Here is a 17,399-nt window from a genome sequence, read left to right on the forward strand (position 1 = left end):
AGAGAAGGACGAGACAGAGAAATAGAGAACGAGAAGGGAAGAGTGGCAGTGTGAATGAGAGTGAGGGAGAGTAGGAGGTGGAGAGTGAGAGGTTGAGGCAGGAGTTGGGCAGGCGGCTACCTGGCGTCAGAAGCGCTGCGGCGCCGGTGCGGGGGCGTCGCCGGCTGGCACAGCCGAGGCCGCCTTGCTGGCAGCCCTGGGGTCCTCCGGAGTCCACACCTTGGCGAACATCAGCCCGGCGGCGGTGGGCGTGCGCTCCGTGCGGCTGCTCGACCATGACAGCGAGTGCGCCGTGAACGGGCAGCCGAAGCCTCCTGCAGGGTACAGCAGACCACACAGCGCACTTAGTACAAGCGGACTCACTGGCAGGCTGCTGCCTCGCTACTGTGCTCCCACTCACACGAGGGCAGTTCAATAAGTAATGCAACACATTTTTTTTTCTGAAACAGGGGTTGTTTTGTTCCATAAAAGCACGGGAGAACTGCCGGATATCAGTAACTTCCTGGCACGATATTTCGGCGCAGAGTCTTCTGGCCATCTTCAGGTGAATGCCACTGTAGTAGTACTGGCGAGTACGCTTTTTTTTTTTTTTCCTTTATTGTGTTTCAATGCCCCATCGGGGCGGGCTGGCAGCAGCATAGGCGCTGCTCTTCAGCCGAAAGACAGTACAAAACAATAGAAGACATTAAAAACAGCAAAGGAGAGACTAAGGTGAACATATATATAAAAAAAGGGGGGAACAGCATGGAAGACAAAACAAAACAAAACGGGGTGACTGTAAAAATGGAGATAATAAAAAACTGTTTAAAAGTAGCACATATAAAAAGCCACACACGGCGACGGTTAAAAGAACACAAGGCACAGTATGACTGGAGCTAAAAGTAGCGACGGATGGCACAGCACATAACGTAACACTGACGGCGAACCTCAAGGCAGGACACAATTAAAATCACATCTCTTGACGCACACAAGAAACAGCACTAAACACAACACTGATGTGGCACACTGATGATGAGCAATACAGAGGATCTGCCAGGCGCGAGGAGAGGAGGGAGACCAGAAGAAGGGAGGGAGTGGAAGAGATGGGGGAGGTGAGCAGGGGGCGTACGGGAGAGGGCCAGGTAGGGGGGGAAGGAGCGAGGTAGGTTTGGGGTGCAGGGTCTCAGGGGAGGGGGGACGGAAGGAAATCCGCTCTGGGAGAAGAAAGAAAGAGGAAAGGGTGCCCTGGGGAGGGGGGATCCGAGTACGCGCTGAGCTCCGCTATTTAAAGCCTTCTGAGGTGACATTGCGCATGCGCTGCTCGGCGTGCGCGTTCATAACGGCTCCGTGCGCTACGCCTCGCGCCCTCCACTGCGAAAGCCTGGCATACCGGTGTCAGGTCGATTTCCATCTTTATACAGGTAACTACGTCGACTACGAAGTTTCTCTATAACAGGATTCCAAGCAGAGTTCAGCTGATAACCGCTATCTCGATTGATGAGAGTCTCGTTGTCAGACAATCTTATTTCCACAGATTCTTTGATAATCGAGCTCCAAAAGTTTGATGTATGGGCCAAAATTTTTGTGTCGTTGTAATTCATGGAATGGTCTGTGGAAATACAATGTTCGGCGATTGCGGACTTGGTGGGTTGGAGAAGGCGAGTATGCCGTTGGTGTTCCACAATGCGTTCCTGCACAGTTCGTGTTGTTTGCCCTATATATGATTTGCCGCATTCACACGGAATTTTATAAACACCTGGTTTACGCAGGCCCAGGTCGTCTTTACATAAAACATAAAATTTACCATGGAGATAGAGAGAGATGGTTGTCTGCCATTTTTAGACGTCTTGGTGCGACGGAAGAGTGATGGCACACTTGGTCACTCGGTGTACAGAAAGCCCACTCACACAGACCTGTATCTACAAGCTACTAGTTGCCACCATCCAGCACAAACAATGGGCGTCCTCAAAACCTTGGTCCACCGTGCCCATACTATCTCTGACGCCGACAGTCTTCAAGCGGAACTGGAACACCTGGAAAAAGTATTTTTGAAGAATGGCTTTTCACCTAGGGAAGTGAACAGAGTGATGAAGACCTACAAACGACGGAACAAGGAAGAGGAAGAGGCCTTCAGGTCGACTGTTTATCTACCATTTATTGGGAATATTTCTTCACAGATAGGCAGAATATTGAGAAAGTGTCAAGTGAGAGTCATCTTTCGCCCTCCTTCCAAAATTTCATCACTGGTGGGATCCGTTAAAGACGACCTGGGCCTGCGTAAACCAGGTGTTTACAAAATTCCGTGTGAATGCGGCAAATCATATATAGGGCAAACAACACGAACTGTGCAGGAACGCATTGTGGAACACCAACGGCATACTCGCCTGCTCCAACCCACCAAGTCCGCAATCGCCGAACATTGTATTTCCACAGACCATTCCATGAATTACGACGACACAAAAATTTTGGCCCATACATCAAACTTTTGGAGCTCGATTATCAATGAATCTGTGGAAATAAGATTGTCTGACAACGAGACTCTCATCAATCGAGATAGCGGTTATCAGCTGAACTCTGCTTGGAATCCTGTTATAGAGAAACTTCGTAGTCGACGTAGTTACCTGCATAAAGATGGAAATCGACCTGACACCGGTACGCCAGGCTTTCGCAGTGGAGGGCGCGAGGCGCAGCGCACGGAGCCGTTATGAACTCGCACGCTGAGCAGCGCATGCGCAATGTCACCTCAGAAGGCTTTAAATAGCGGAGCTTAGCGCGTACTCGCCAGTACTACTACAGTGGCATTCACCTGAAGATGGCCAGAAGACTCTGCGCCGAAATATCGTGGCAGGAAGTTACTCATATCCGGCAGTTCTCCCGTGTTTTTATGGAACAATCAGTACGCCGGGAAAGCTTTAAACATCACAGGGGTTGTTTTATTCAGCATTGAAATACACCAGGTTATTCCCCAATTTTTTGCTACACAACACTATTTTTCAACGTAGTCTCCATTCAATGCTACGGCCTTACGCCACCTTGAAATGAGGGCCTGTATGCCTGCACGGTACCATTCCACTGGTCGATGTCGGAGCCAACGTCGTACTGCATCAATAACTTCTCCATCATCCGCGTAGTGCCTCCCACGGATTGCGTCCTTCATTGGGCCAAACATATGGAAATCCGACGGTGCGAGATAGGGGGTGTAGGGTGCACGAGGAAGAACAGTCCACTGAGGGTTTGTGAGCTCCTCTCGGGTGCGAAGACTTGTGTGAGGTCTTGCGTTGTCACGAAGAAGGAGAAGTTCGTTCAGATTTTTGTGCCTACGAACACGCTGAAGTCGTTTCTTCAATTTCTGAAGAGTAGCACAGTACACTTCAGAGTTGATCGTTTGACCGTGGGGAAGGACATCGAACAGAATAACCCCTTCAGCGTCCCAGAAGACTGTAACCGTGACTTTACCGGCTGAGGGTATGGCTTTATAAACTTTTTCTTGGTAGGGGAGTGGGTGTGGCGCCACTCCATTGATTGCCGTTTTGTTTCAGGTTCGAAGTGATGAACCCATGTTTCATCGCCTGTAACGATCTTTGACAAGAAATTGTCACCCTCAGCCACATGACGAGCAAGCAATTCCGCACAGATGGTTCTCCTTTGCTCTTTATGGTGTTCGGTTAGACAACGAGGGACCCAGCGGGAACAAACCTTTGAATATCCCAACTGGTGAACAATTGTGACAGCACTACCAACAGAGATGTCAAGTTGAGCACTGAGTTGTTTGACGGTGATCCGTCGATCATCTCGAACGAGTGTGTTCGCACGCTCCGCCATTGCAGGAGTCACAGCTGTGCACGGCCGGCCCGCACGCGGGAGATCAGACAGTCTTGCTTGACCTGGCGGCGATGATGACACGCGCTTTGCCCAACGACTCACCGTGCTTTTGTCCACTGCCAGATCACCGTAGACATTCTGCAAGCGCCTACGAATATCTGCGATGCCCTGGTTTCCCGCCAAAAGAAACTCGATCACTGCCCGTCGTTTGCAACGCACATCCGTTACAGACGCCATTTTAACAGCTCCGTACAGCGCTGCTACCTGTCGGAAGTCAATGACACTATACGAGACGAAGCGGGAATGTTTGAAAATATTCGACAAGAAATTTCCGGTCTTTTCAACCAAAATTGGCCGAGAAAAAAAATGTGTTGCATTACTTATTGAACTGCCCTCGTATGTGAGGGATCCAACCCCCCCCCCCCCCCCAATCGACTCCACCTCCCCTCCCACACAGACACACATACAAACACAAACACCTAAGTCGCAGCAAACATTGACACTCGACAAAACTATGGAAAACACCTCGAGAAATACATGCTTCAACATGAATGGAGATCAAATGAAACTATATGGTTCCGCAGACCTTTTCAAGTCTCAGACATCTATGATGTACAAGGGGCGTTTGGAAAGTCTGTGCAAAAATGAAAACTTTCAAATCTTCCGGGAATTCAGCCAGGTAACACTTTCAGCGACCGCCGATATTTCGGCGGGAGAACACGCCTCCATTTTCAGGGCTAACTGCAACGGACAGGCGGCGTGCGTGCAAATTTAAAACCTCGGTTCTCGGAACTCAGCTTTTTTACGTCGTTTGGAGGGACTGAGGCTGAATGACTCTGTTATTTTAGTGAGTTTCGATGTGGTCTCCCTCTTCACTCGTGTTCCTCTGTCTGATTCGTTGCGGTTAATTGAAGCCAGGTTTGGTGCTGATTTAACTAATCTCTTTCGGCATGCGTTGACATCCACTTACTCTTTATTTAATGACCAGTATTACGAGCAGACAGATGGAGTTGCGATGGGTAGTCCGTTGTCTCCTCTGATCGCAAATACACTCCTGGAAATTGATATAAGAACACCGTGAATTCATTGTCCCAGGAAGGGGAAACTTTATTGACACATTCCTGGGGTCAGATACATGATCACACTGACAGAACCACAGGCACATAGACACAGGCAACAGAGCATGCACAATGTCGGCACTAGTACAGTGTATATCCACCTTTCGCAGCAATGCAGGCTGCTATTCTCCCATGGAGACGATCGTAGAGATGCTGGATGTAGTCCTGTGGAACGGCTTGCCATGCCATTTCCACCTGGCGCCTCAGTTGGACCAGCGTTCGTGCTGGACGTGCAGACCGCGTGAGACGACACTTCATCCAGTCCCAAACATGCTGAATGGGGGACAGATCCGGAGACCTTGCTGGCCAGGGTAGTTGACTTACACCTTCTAGAGCACGTTGGGTGGCACGGGATACATGCGGACGTGCATTGTCCTGTTGGAACAGCAAGTTCCCTTGCCGGTCTAGGAATGGTAGAACGATGGGTTCGATGACGGTTTGGATGTACCGTGCACTATTCAGTGTCCCCTCGACGATCACCAGTGGTGTACGGCCAGTGTAGGAGATCGCTCCCCACACCATGATGCCGGGTGTTGGCCCTGTGTGCCTCAGTCGTATGCAGTCCTGATTGTGGCGCTCACCTGCACGGCGCCAAACACGCATACGACCATCACTGGCACCAAGGCAGAAGCGACTCTCATCGCTGAAGACGACACGTCTCCATTCGTCCCTCCATTCACGCCTGTCGCGACACCACTGGAGGCGGGCTGCACGATGTTGGGGCGTGAGCGGAAGACGGCCTAACGGTGTGCGGGACCGTAGCCCAGCTTCATGGAGACGGTTGCGAATGGTCCTCGCCGATACCCCAGGAGCAACAGTGTCCCTAATTTGCTGGGAAGTGGCGGTGCGGTCCCCTACGGCACTGCGTAGGATCCTACGGTCTTGGCGTGCATCCGTGCGTCGCTGCGGTCCGGTCCCAGGTCGACGGTCACGTGCACCTTCCGCCGACCACTGGCGACAACATCGATGTACTGTGGAGACCTCACGCCCCACGTGTTGAGCAATTCGGCGGTACGTCCACCTGGCCTCCCGCATGCCCACTATACGCCCTCGCTCAAAGTCCGTCAACTGCACATACGGTTCACGTCCACGCTGTCGCGGCATGCTACCAGTGTTAAAGACTGCGATGGAGCTCCGTATGCCACGGCAAACTGGCTGACACTGACGGCGGCGGTGCACAAATGCTGCGCAGCTAGCGCCATTCGACGGCCAACACCGCGGTTCCTGGTGTGTCCGCTGTGCCGTGCGTGTGATCATTGCTTGTACAGCCCTCTCGCAGTGTCCGGAGCAAGTATGGTGGGTCTGACACACCGGTGTCAATGTGTTCTTTTTTCCATTTCCAGGAGTGTATCTCTGGATTGAGCATTCACATGCGCACAACATATTTTGTGTTGTCAACATACATTGCCGGCCTGGTCACGTGATCTCGGGACGTCGTGTGTTTGTGCGTATAGCGCCCTGTATATTTCGAATGTCACTACATCCCTAGTACAGACGGATTTTTTTCGTACGTGTCGTGCATTATTTATATATGTTGCGCAGACATTTTAACAGTACCCATTTGATACTGGGACTAAAGCAGTTACGTAACTTTTAAGGGCAAGTGATGTTGGTCTGCTTCTTTGCGATAAGTGTCAGTTCAGATGCACTCTATGTTTGGTAGTTTTCGGCATGATACGGCACTTTATAGTATTAAAGAGCCTGACGTACCCATTCTTGCAGTGATGGTCTTGCAAAATGACTTGACAGTACGCTAGTACTTTTGCAAGTGTCCGAAAAACACCGAATTTGCCACACATTAGCGACTATATCCCTGCTAATTCGTCCTTTGTTTCTGATATTTCTGCGTATTTATTTTCTCGTTTTTGCGACCTAAAGCGCATTTTTTCTTACTGGTGACACTTTGAAGTATTTATTTAACGCATTTACCTTCTTGCTCCCAGTTTATTAAATAAGTAGTAGACTGAGTAATCTATGAACATAATCGAAAAGTCACTGATAAATGCATGGAACCATTCGCTTTCCTGTTCCACTAGCAAATTTACGAGAGGAGGCGATTGTTTGTAAGCTTTTGTACGAGCCGTATTATTTATTATATAGTCATAAAATCGTAGAAAAATAGGTCTACAGAATCAAGCCTTAATTACAATGCGTCTCGAAATTTTTAACATATACAGTGTCTCTTATCTCTTACTGATGTGATAACTATAATTAGAGCTATATGGTATGTACCCATGACAAGTTACTATCCCTCCTTTCACATATTTTTCTTTGCATCCATAGCAACAACAGTAATTCACCATCGCTATTACACTATCAGCAAATGGTGAAACACAACAAAAACCCTTGATATTATAAACTTCAAATGCTGCAGAAAGCACACACGCACAGCGAAGTCCCGAAAACACGTGACAATCTTGGTTTAATGTTGACAACATGCGCAGAACACAATGCCTACTCCAGAGATATTTACTGTATGGTTCTTTCCAAAGATGCTACTAACTAAGTATGACCCTTCGACCATAAATATAATAGACTGGCCCTGACGTCATTTTCGTGGCTCCAACATCTCTGGGCTAAAGTCACGTGAATGTTGGCAAAACATGGTTGTTTCGTGTTGCGCTTATGGATGTACTCAGCGTTTTGTCGTGGGAAATGGCATTACATTTCACGTGTGTTTCTATGATAATGCAGATGCGTTTATTGAAATCTGCTGAAGTGACTTTTCTATGTTTTTTACACTTGAAATATAGTATCACGTAAATTAAAGCGTTGAAAGTGATGCCTGTAAAGTAAGACTCATATTACATTTTGGAAAGTATCTGTGATAATTCGGTTACAGAAGTAAGTATAAGTGTTTCTCGTTCCTACTCATAGGTTCCCTAAGGATGAAAACCGAAGGCAGCTTTGGATACAGGCCCTGAAACGGAAAAACTTTAAGCCATCTGCACATAGGCGCCTTTTTGTATATACAAGTGAGATTATAATAAGGTAGGAGCACCTATAGTCGACGCATGAAGAGTATTTTTTTCTACCTTCTAATACTATTAAATAAATGTAGGTTCCAAAATTATTTTCTGAAACTTCAGAGTCTCACCTTTCATCTAAAATATCATTTTTTAAACTGATAGTTTAAACTTTTGTAAAAATAGTAGGAACTGAACCTTTGAAGTGCGCCTAAAATTGATACTCTAAAATGGACCTGCTTCTAAAGTCGACAATTTTGGCATCTATAGTTGACATAATTCCCATATCCCATTTTCTCTTATAAGTGACTAGAGCTCAAAACGCGGCGAATCCAATATTTAAAGTTTTGACACGAGCCCACTCTTATTGCTTAAAAGAATTTTAACGACGTTTTACTTTAACTGATAGTTTATAGTAATTTAGTCCCGCTGCCCACCAGAGGGGCCTTCGATATAATTTTTAGATTTTATAAATGGTACTGTGAGCAAATCCAGGTCAAATGTAGTTCTGACATAATTTTTCGCAAATAAAAAAGTAATTTTTGTTGGAAGCGTTTGGCAGTCAACTGAGAAATGTGGGTAAAATACGATACAGACACAGGATGGCAGACCGCTGATTTGAAATCCCGCCACGTTTCGCCAACAGTCACGTGGTTCATGTTGGAGCCACACCAGCCCTACAGCTTCTGCACAGCAAGGCCAGTCTACTAGTATCTATGGTCGAAGGTATGAGCTCGATACGCGCTGGTGGTGCCATCTCTTGGACTGTGCACGGACTTTCCAAACGCCGCTCGTATTTTTATCAGCCAGAACACATGACCATCTACCTAACAGCCAGTATGTCCACCTTTAGCACAGCTAACAGTGGCGACGCATCGTGGTGTGGAAGCAGTGATACCTCAGTAGGTTGCTGGAGGGAGTTGGCACCACACCTGCTCACACAAGTCACCAAACTACCGTAATTCTGGGGAGGGGGAGGGGGGGGGGGGCGATGAGCTCTGATGTCACATTCAATCACACCCCAGATCGATCGGGTTCAGATATGGCGAGTGGGGCGAGCAGCAAATCAATTGGAACGCGCCACTGTGTTTCTTGAACCACCTCACACTTCTGGCCACTACCGTCAGGAACACGTTATGATCATGAAGGTGTGTATTAGAGATGGGTAGTTCGCGAACGAACGGGTGCAAAGGAACGGTTCACCAAGATGAACGAAAGGACTCAGGAACGAATTCCAAGGAACGATCAGTTCATAGTTCGCTTCGGTCGCGGCGGTCTACTTATAGTTCCCGGGAACGAGGAAGGATCGGTTCATAGTTCACTTCGGTCGCAGCGGTCAACTTATAGTTCCTGGGAACGAGGAAGGATCGGTTCATAGTTCACTTCGGTCGTGGCGGTCTACTTATAGTTCCCGGGAATGAGGAACGGTCGGTTCATAGTTCACTTCTGTCGCGGCGGTCTACTTATAGTTCCCGGGAACGAGCAAGGATCGGTTCATAGTTCACTTCGGTCGCGGCGGTCTACTTATAGTTCCTGGGAACGAGGAAGGATCGGTTCATAGTTCACTTCGGTCGCGGCGGTCTACTTATAGTTCCCGGGAACGAGGAAGGATCAGTTCATAGTTCACTTCGGTCGCGGCGGTCTACTTATAGGTCCCGGGAATGAGGAAGGATCGGTTCATAGTTCACTTCGGTCGCGGCGGTCTACTTATAGGTCCCGGGAATGAGGAAGGATCGGTTCATAGTTCACTTCGGTCGCGGCGGTCTACTTATAGGTCCCGGGAATGAGGAAGGATCGGTTCATAGTTCACTTCGGTCGCGGCGGTCTACTTATAGGTCCCGGGAATGAGGAAGGATCGGTTCATAGTTCACTTCGGTCGCGGCGGTCTACTTATAGTTCCCGGGAATGAGGAAGGATCGGTTCATAGTTCACTTCGGTCGCGGCGGTCTACTTATAGTTCCCGGGAACGAGGAAGGATCGGTTCATAGTTCACTTCGGTCGCGGCGGTCTACTTATAGGTCCCGGGAACGAGGAAGGATCGGTTCATAGTTCACTTCGGTCGCGGCGGTCTACTTATAGGTCCCGGGAACGAGGAAGGATCGGTTCATAGTTCACTTCGGTCGCGGCGGTCTACTTATAGGACCCGGGAACGAGGAAGGATCAGTTCATAGTTCACTTCGGTCGCGGCGGTCTACTTATAGTTCCCGGGAACGAGAAATGATCGGTTCATAGTTCACTTCGGTCGCGGCGGTCTACTTATAGTTCCCGGGAATGAGGAAGGATCGGTTCATAGTTCACTTCGGTCGCGGCGGTCTACTTATAGTTCCCGGGAACGAGGAAGGATCGGTTCATAGTTCACTTCGGTCGCGGCGATCTACTTATAGGTCCCGGGAACGAGGAAGGATCGGTTCATAGTTCACTTCGGTCGCGGCGGTCTACTTATAGGTCCCGGGAACGAGGAAGGATCGGTTCATAGTTCACTACGGTCGCGGCGGTCTACTTATAGGTCCCGGGAACGAGGAAGGATCGGTTCATAGTTCACTTCGGTCGCGGCGGTCTACTTATAGTTCCCGGGAATGAGGAAGGATCGGTTCATAGTTCACTTCGGTCGCGGCGGTCTACTTATAGTTCCCGGGAACGAGAAATGATCGGTTCATAGTTCACTAGTTCACTTCGGTCGCGGCGGTCACTTGGGCAGTCCTCGTCCCAGCCTGGGCCGCGTGCTCGCCTCAGCCTCGGCCTCCCTCGGCCGCACTCGTCGTCCTTCGCACGACCGCCTGTCTCAGTTCCACTGCCGACTGCTCCTAGTTAGTTCAGCATCCAGTTGCTCGTTTCGTTCACTGCGCTCGCCTGTTTTACATGTGTTCCAAACTGTTCTTGCACTTGGTTCTGGCCACTCAGCGTCCGCGACCGGTAATCAAAAAGTATTTTATAGTTACGTAAATTACATAAAAATTACGTTGTATGTGATAGGTACGTCTTTTCAGGTAACAAAAGGGCATATCAGCTCACTTCATTATATCGATGAACAGCGGAAGACATACTTCTAATAAGGCAACTTTTTTTTTATTCATCTATTTTTTGGTTTCATCGACTTGATTTAGCAGCTAACTTTCAATAATTAGCTTATTTTTTAGTGTAAAAAAATTCATATAAAACGATTTTCGTGTATCTTTCATATAGAAAACATTACATTTAGAAAGGCTCTAATTATTTTTAAGTTTGGTTGTTTCCAATTTGCATTACCTGCTAGTTTGGTTGCATTGAAAAAAAAAGAAAAAAAAAAAAGAAAAGTGGGTTGTGGGTCATTTTGGCTCAGCAGGAAAAGCGGTGCCTCTCCATTTGAAAAGACATAGATTGCCATAGAATCGTATTTACTTATTATCTCAAAAACATTTGTGCAGAAGGAGCTTCCAAACCAAAACCTTTATTACTGCGAACTTAATTGTTATTATTATTGCTGCATTAACTTTAATAATGCAACATAAAAACCTAGTTTTTACTAAGCATGTGACGCAAGTATGATGAGAAAACCACATTTTATTTTATGCTTCCATAAAGTCTACTTCGCCTACGAACTCAGAGACAACGTGAAGTATCTATAGGGTGTAAACGATTATTGTTTACAACGTAGCATAGCTATGTAGTGGAAGTTGAAACGAAGAATTTTATACTAGACACTTGTGGTCTATGAAGTTGGGAAACAGCCACCAACAGGTTTACAAGACTACATCAGCTATAGCCCATGCTCGTAGCGTGAGATTTTCATGTTCTCTTCTCCAGCTCTCTACACATCGTCATCGATTGTTTCGCAGTTGTTTCTTGCATTAGCTTGTTATTTCTTCACTGCCTAATTATTGTTTGTCTGTCTGTTGTATCTGCTCGTAACGGGCAACACATCGTGCGTAATTGGCGAGCAGTCTGTACTCGGGGCCCGTTTCCAGTGCGCCACCCTATATTATTCCCCTGCGATCAGCCACACAAGGCTACAGTTGGCTAAACGAGAGGTTCTGCAGAATCACGGAAAGCACTTCTAAAAGTGTGTAAGAATTCTGTGATGAATAAAAACTCTGTACTCCAGGGGGGAGGCAAGTGCCCCCTCTTGGTGCCCTCCACCCTTCAGTCACCTACACTACTAGTTTTCAGTTTTTCATAAGAACCGTATACCAAGCGCAAATGAATGGTGAACGAGTAAAAATGTACGGTTCCCAAAAAAGATCGATCAGCAGTGAACTACGAGTTGCATTCAAGTTCTAAGGCCTCCGATTTTTTTTCTAATTAACTACTCACCCGAAATCGATGAAACTGGCGTTACTACTCGACGTAATCGCCCTGCAGACGTACACATTTTTCACAACGCTGACGCCACGATTCCATGGCAGCGGCGAAGGCTTCTTTAGGAGTCTGATTTGACCACTGGAAAATCGCTGAGGCAATAGCAGCACGGCTGGTGAATGTGCGGCCACGGAGAGTGTCTTTCATTGTTGGAAAAAGCCAAAAGTCACTAGGAGCCAGGTCAGGTGAGTAGGGAGCACGAGGAATCACTTCAAAGTTGTTATCACGAAGAAACTGTTGCGTGACGTTAGCTCGATGTGCGGGTGCGTTGTCTCAGTGAAACAGCACACGCGCAGCCATTCGCGGACGTTTTTGTTGCAGTGCACGAAGGAATTTGTTCTTCAAAACATTTTCGTAGGATGCACCTGTTACCGTAGTGCCCTTTGGAACGCAATGGGTAAGGATTACGTCCTCGCTCCTCGCTGTCCCAGAACGTGGACACCATCATTTTTTCAGCACTGGCGGTTACCCGAAATTTTTTTGATGGCGGTGAATCTGTGTGCTTCCATTGAGCTGACTGGCGCTTTGTTTCTGGATTGAAAAATGGCATCCACGTCTCATCCATTGTCACAACCGACGAAAAGAAAGTCCCATTCGTGCTGTCGTTGCGCGTCAACATTGCTCGGCAACATGCCACACGGGCCGCCGTGTGGTCGTCCGACAGCATTCGTGGCACCCACCTGGATGACACTTTTCGCATTTTCAGGTCGTCATGCAGGATTGTGTGCACAGAACCCACAGAAATGCCAACTCTGGAGGCGATCTGTTCAACAGTCATTCGGCGATCCCCCGAAACAATTCTCTCCACTTTCTCGATCGTGTCGTCAGACCGGCTTGTGCGAGCCCGAGGTTGTTTCGGTTTGTTGTCACACGATGTTCTACCTTCATTAAACTGTCGCACCCACGAACGCACTTTCGACACGTCCATAACTCCGTCACCACATGTATCCTTCAACTGTCAATGAATTTCAGTTGGTTTCACACCACGCAAATTCATAAAACGAATGATTGCACCCTGTTCAAGTAAGGAAAACGTCGCCAGCTTGTTTCGGTTTGTTGTCACACGATGTTCTACCTTCATTAAACTGTCGCACCCACGAACGCACTTTCGACACGTCCATAACTCCGTCACCACATGTATCCTTCAACTGTCAATGAATTTCAGTTGGTTTCACACCACGCAAATTCAGAAAACGAATGATTGCACCCTGTTCAAGTAAGGAAAACGTCGCCATTTTATGTATTTAAAACAGTTCTCATTCTCGCCGCTGGTGGTAAAATTACATCTGCCGTACGGTGCTGCCATCTCTTGGACGTATTGACAATGAACACGGCCTCATTTTAAAACAATGCGCATCTTTCTATCTCTTTCCAGTCCGGAGAAAAAAAATCGGAGGCCTTAGAACTTGAATGCACCTCGTAGTTCCCAAAGATGAACGAGTTTGCCCATCTCTAGTGTGTACGTGGTCTGCAACCAGTGTACGATACTCCTCGGCCGTGATGTGTCTTGCACAAACTCGGCTGCACCCGTGGATGCATGCGTGAGTGTTTTCTGGAGCATAATGGAGCAGCCACCAGCTGGTCTCTGGCCCACGGTACAGGTGTTGAGGAGCTGCTCCCGTGGAAGACGTCGGATCTGGTCCCTCCCATCAGCACGATGAAGAAGATATCGCGATTCATCAGACCGTTCACTGCTCTGCCACTGCGCCAATGTCCAGAGCCGATGGTCACGTGCCCATTTCAGTCATAGTTGCCAAAGTCGTGGTGTTAACACAGCCACATGCACAGGTCATGGGCTGTGGAGGCCCACCATTAGCAGTCGGGTCGGGGTCGGGTTGTTTGGGGAATGAGACCAGACAGCGAAGTCATCGGTCTCATCGGATTAGGGAAGGAAGTCGGCCGTGCCCTTTCAGAGGAACCATCCCGGCATTTCCCTGGAGTGATTTAGGGAAATCACGGAAAACCTAAATCAGGATGACCGGACGCGGGATTGAACCGTCTTCCTCCCGAATGCGAGTCCAGTGTCTAACCACTGCGCCACCTCGCTCGGTCCATTAGCAGTGTTTGGCACACTTGTACTCTGCCCAACGTTAAAGTCTGATGTTACAGGGTGTCCAGAAAAGGGCTCCCTGATTTCAAAATTAAATATCTCGAAAACAAAGGTCGATAGAGGAATGCAGTAAACGGTATGTTTATTGTGAAAGCTGTAAGAAGTTTATACAGCAGTTTGAAATAATAGTTACAAAAGCTGCTAACAGATGGCGCTGTACGCTGTACAGCTCATATCAGCATACATAAGTGAAATAATCGTATGAAAACAATCTTTGCAAACAATCACATCACAATGTTTTCAAAATGTTCTCCATTGGCACTACAGAGGTGGCGCAAACGAAGAATGAAAGTCGCCACCGCATTTCGTAGTGTCTCAACCGAAATGGATTCACATGCCACAGAGATCGCCGATTCGAGCTAAGCTCGTCCAGCGTGGCGGGATGCTTCGGGTAGACCGTGTCTTTCACTGTGCCCCACAAAAAAAAAGTCACAGGGAGTCAAATCCGGCGAATATGGAGGCCAATCCATGCCTGCACCAGTAAGTTTGGGATATTCCAAAGCAATGACTCGATTCCCGAAGTATTCCTCAAGAAAGCGAAACTCTTGTTCGGTCCGATGTGGTCGGGCTCCATCTTGCATAAACCATTCAGTACCTGGTCGATCCTCTAACGCTTGCTGTGTGGCGACAAATTGTTCCAAAATTACAACGTAACGTGCACCAGTGCCCGTTTCTCGAATGAAAAAAGGGCCAGTAATGCCTCTGCTGCATACTGCAGCCCACACAGTAACTTGAGGAGAATACAGGGGTTTCGCTTCACACCAATATGGCTTTTCGGAACCCCAAAATCGCCAGTTCTGCTTATTCACGTATCCATTCAGGTGGAAGTGCGCTTCATCTGTAAACCCGATGCAGCCAACATCAAATCCTTCACTATCAATTATTGTGAGCATCTGATTAGCAAAGGCAACCCTTTGTTCCACAGCTCGTACGGGTATGGGCTGGTGCGTTTGAATTTTGAATGGAAACATGTGTAGGCTCTTTCTCGGTATTTTCTGCGTGCTGGAACGCTTCAAACCAGTCTCAGATGCAATTCTACGGACGTATGACATTGGATTTCGCTGAAAAATTCCAGAAACTGAGGCGATATTTTCAGGCGTAACTGCGGTTTGCTTGCGGCCACCATGCCCCATTAGATCATTAGTTATGCTGCCTGTTCGTTGAAATTTTGCGAAGAGCGTACGAATGGTTTTCCTATCGGGTCCTTTTGGAACATTAAATCGTGCTCGAAAACTTGACCTTGTTGCCGTAGGACTCTCTTCTAATCTGTGGTACTCTAGCACCAGAAAAACTCGCTGTTCAATGGAGTACACGGTTTTAATCTCTTCCTTCAGTACGCTAACCTCCTTTCACGTTTCAATAGCGAAACTGATCGCTCTGGGCTTCGGATCACTACAGGGCTATTACAAATGATTGAAGCGATTTCATAAATTCACTGTAGCTCCATTCATTGACATATGGTCACGACACACTACAGATACGTAGAAAAACTCATAAAGTTTTGTTCGGCTGAAGCCGCACTTCAGGTTTCTGCTCTCAGAGCGCTCGAGAGCGCAGTGAGACAAAATGGCGACAGGAGCCGAGAAAGCGTATGTCGTGCTTGAAATGCACTCACATCAGTCAGTCATAACAGTGCAACGACACTTCAGGACGAAGTTCAACAAAGAGCCACCAACTGCTAACTCCATTCGGCGATGATATGCGCAGTTTAAAGCTTCTGGATGCCTCTGTAAGGGGAAATCAACGGGTCGGCCTGCAGTGAGCGAAGAAACGGTTCAACGCGTGCGGGCAAGTTTCACGCGTAGCCCGCGGAAAATTGGCTCATGCCACAACTGGAGACCGACAGCGCCGACTTCATCTTTCAACAGGATGGTGCTCCACCGCACTTCCATCATGAAGTTCGGCATTTCTTAAACAGGAGATTGGAAAACCGATGGATCGGTCGTGGTGGAGATCATGATCAGCAATTCGTGTCATGGCCCCCACGCTCTCCCGACTTAACCCCATGCGATTTCTTTCTGTGGGGTTATGTGAAAGATTCAGTGTTTAAACCTCCTCTACCAAGAAACGTGCCAGAACTGCGAGCTCGCATCAACGATGCTTTCGAACTCATTGGTGGGGACACGCTGCGCCGAGTGTGGGAGGAACTTGATTATCGGCTTGACGTGTGCCGAATCACTAAAGCGGCACATATCGAACATTTGTGAATGCTTAAAAAAACTTTTTGAGTTTTTGTATGTGTGTGCAAAGCATTTTGAAAATATCTCAAATAATAAAGTTATTGTAGAGCTGTGAAATCGCTTCAATCATTTGTAATAACCCTGTATTTATACTAGGCATTACGTATGGCGATTACAGCGCCATCTGTTAGCAGCTTTTGTAACTATTATTTCAAACTGCTGTATAAACTTCTTACAGCTTTCACAATAAACATACCGTTTACTGCATTACTCTATCGATCTTTGTTTTCGAGATATTTAATTTTGAAATCAGGGAGTCCTTTTCTGGAGACCCTGTAGTTCCTCCAGAGTTCGCCTCCCTGTCCTCTGTTTTCCCAGTCTGCCCAGCCTACGGCATCCGACATCTGTGATGACGGCTGGCCACCCAACCCTACAACATCTGGACGTCGGTTCATCTCGGTTCAAATGGTTCAAATGGGACTTAACTTCTGAGGTCATCAGTCCCCTAGAACTTAGAACTACTTAAACCTAACTAACCTAAGGACATCACACATATCCATGCCCGAGGCAGGATTCGAACCTGCGACCGTAGCAGTTCCGCGGTTCCGGACTGCAGCGCCAGAACCGCTAGACCACCGCGGCCGGCTATGAACTGATCCCCTTCACCCACCTCCTCCTGTTCCTCCAACATCTCCACATCCTTTACATTGTCTGCAGGCTTGATCCCCCCCCCCCCCTCTGGTTTCCTCTCCTTCCTCTCCACCCCATGCCCGTTGCCGCACCTCTATCACTGTATCCCTCCCTCCACCTCCCCACATCTCCTTCATCAGGGCAATTTCCAACGCCTCCCCCTCCTGGATGACGAACTTCGCCGTGACATCTACCCTTC

General features: G+C 47.9%; 1 protein-coding gene across 1 annotated transcript in view; it reads right to left on the reverse strand.

Moving 5' to 3' along the window:
- LOC126108860 (pancreas transcription factor 1 subunit alpha-like) overlaps positions 1 to 17,399 on the reverse strand; it is a gene marked incomplete at its 5' end in the record, with an annotated part of 155,659 nt that overhangs the window by 45,259 nt on the left and 93,001 nt on the right. The window contains one exon of the mRNA XM_049914225.1: positions 121 to 314. Coding sequence (XP_049770182.1) covers positions 127 to 314 — 188 coding nt within the window. The remainder of the gene's footprint in view (positions 1 to 120; positions 315 to 17,399) is intronic.

The sequence above is a fragment of the Schistocerca cancellata genome, chromosome 11, assembly GCF_023864275.1.
Source record: "Schistocerca cancellata isolate TAMUIC-IGC-003103 chromosome 11, iqSchCanc2.1, whole genome shotgun sequence".
In the NCBI taxonomy this organism is placed as follows: Eukaryota; Metazoa; Arthropoda; class Insecta; order Orthoptera; family Acrididae; genus Schistocerca; species Schistocerca cancellata.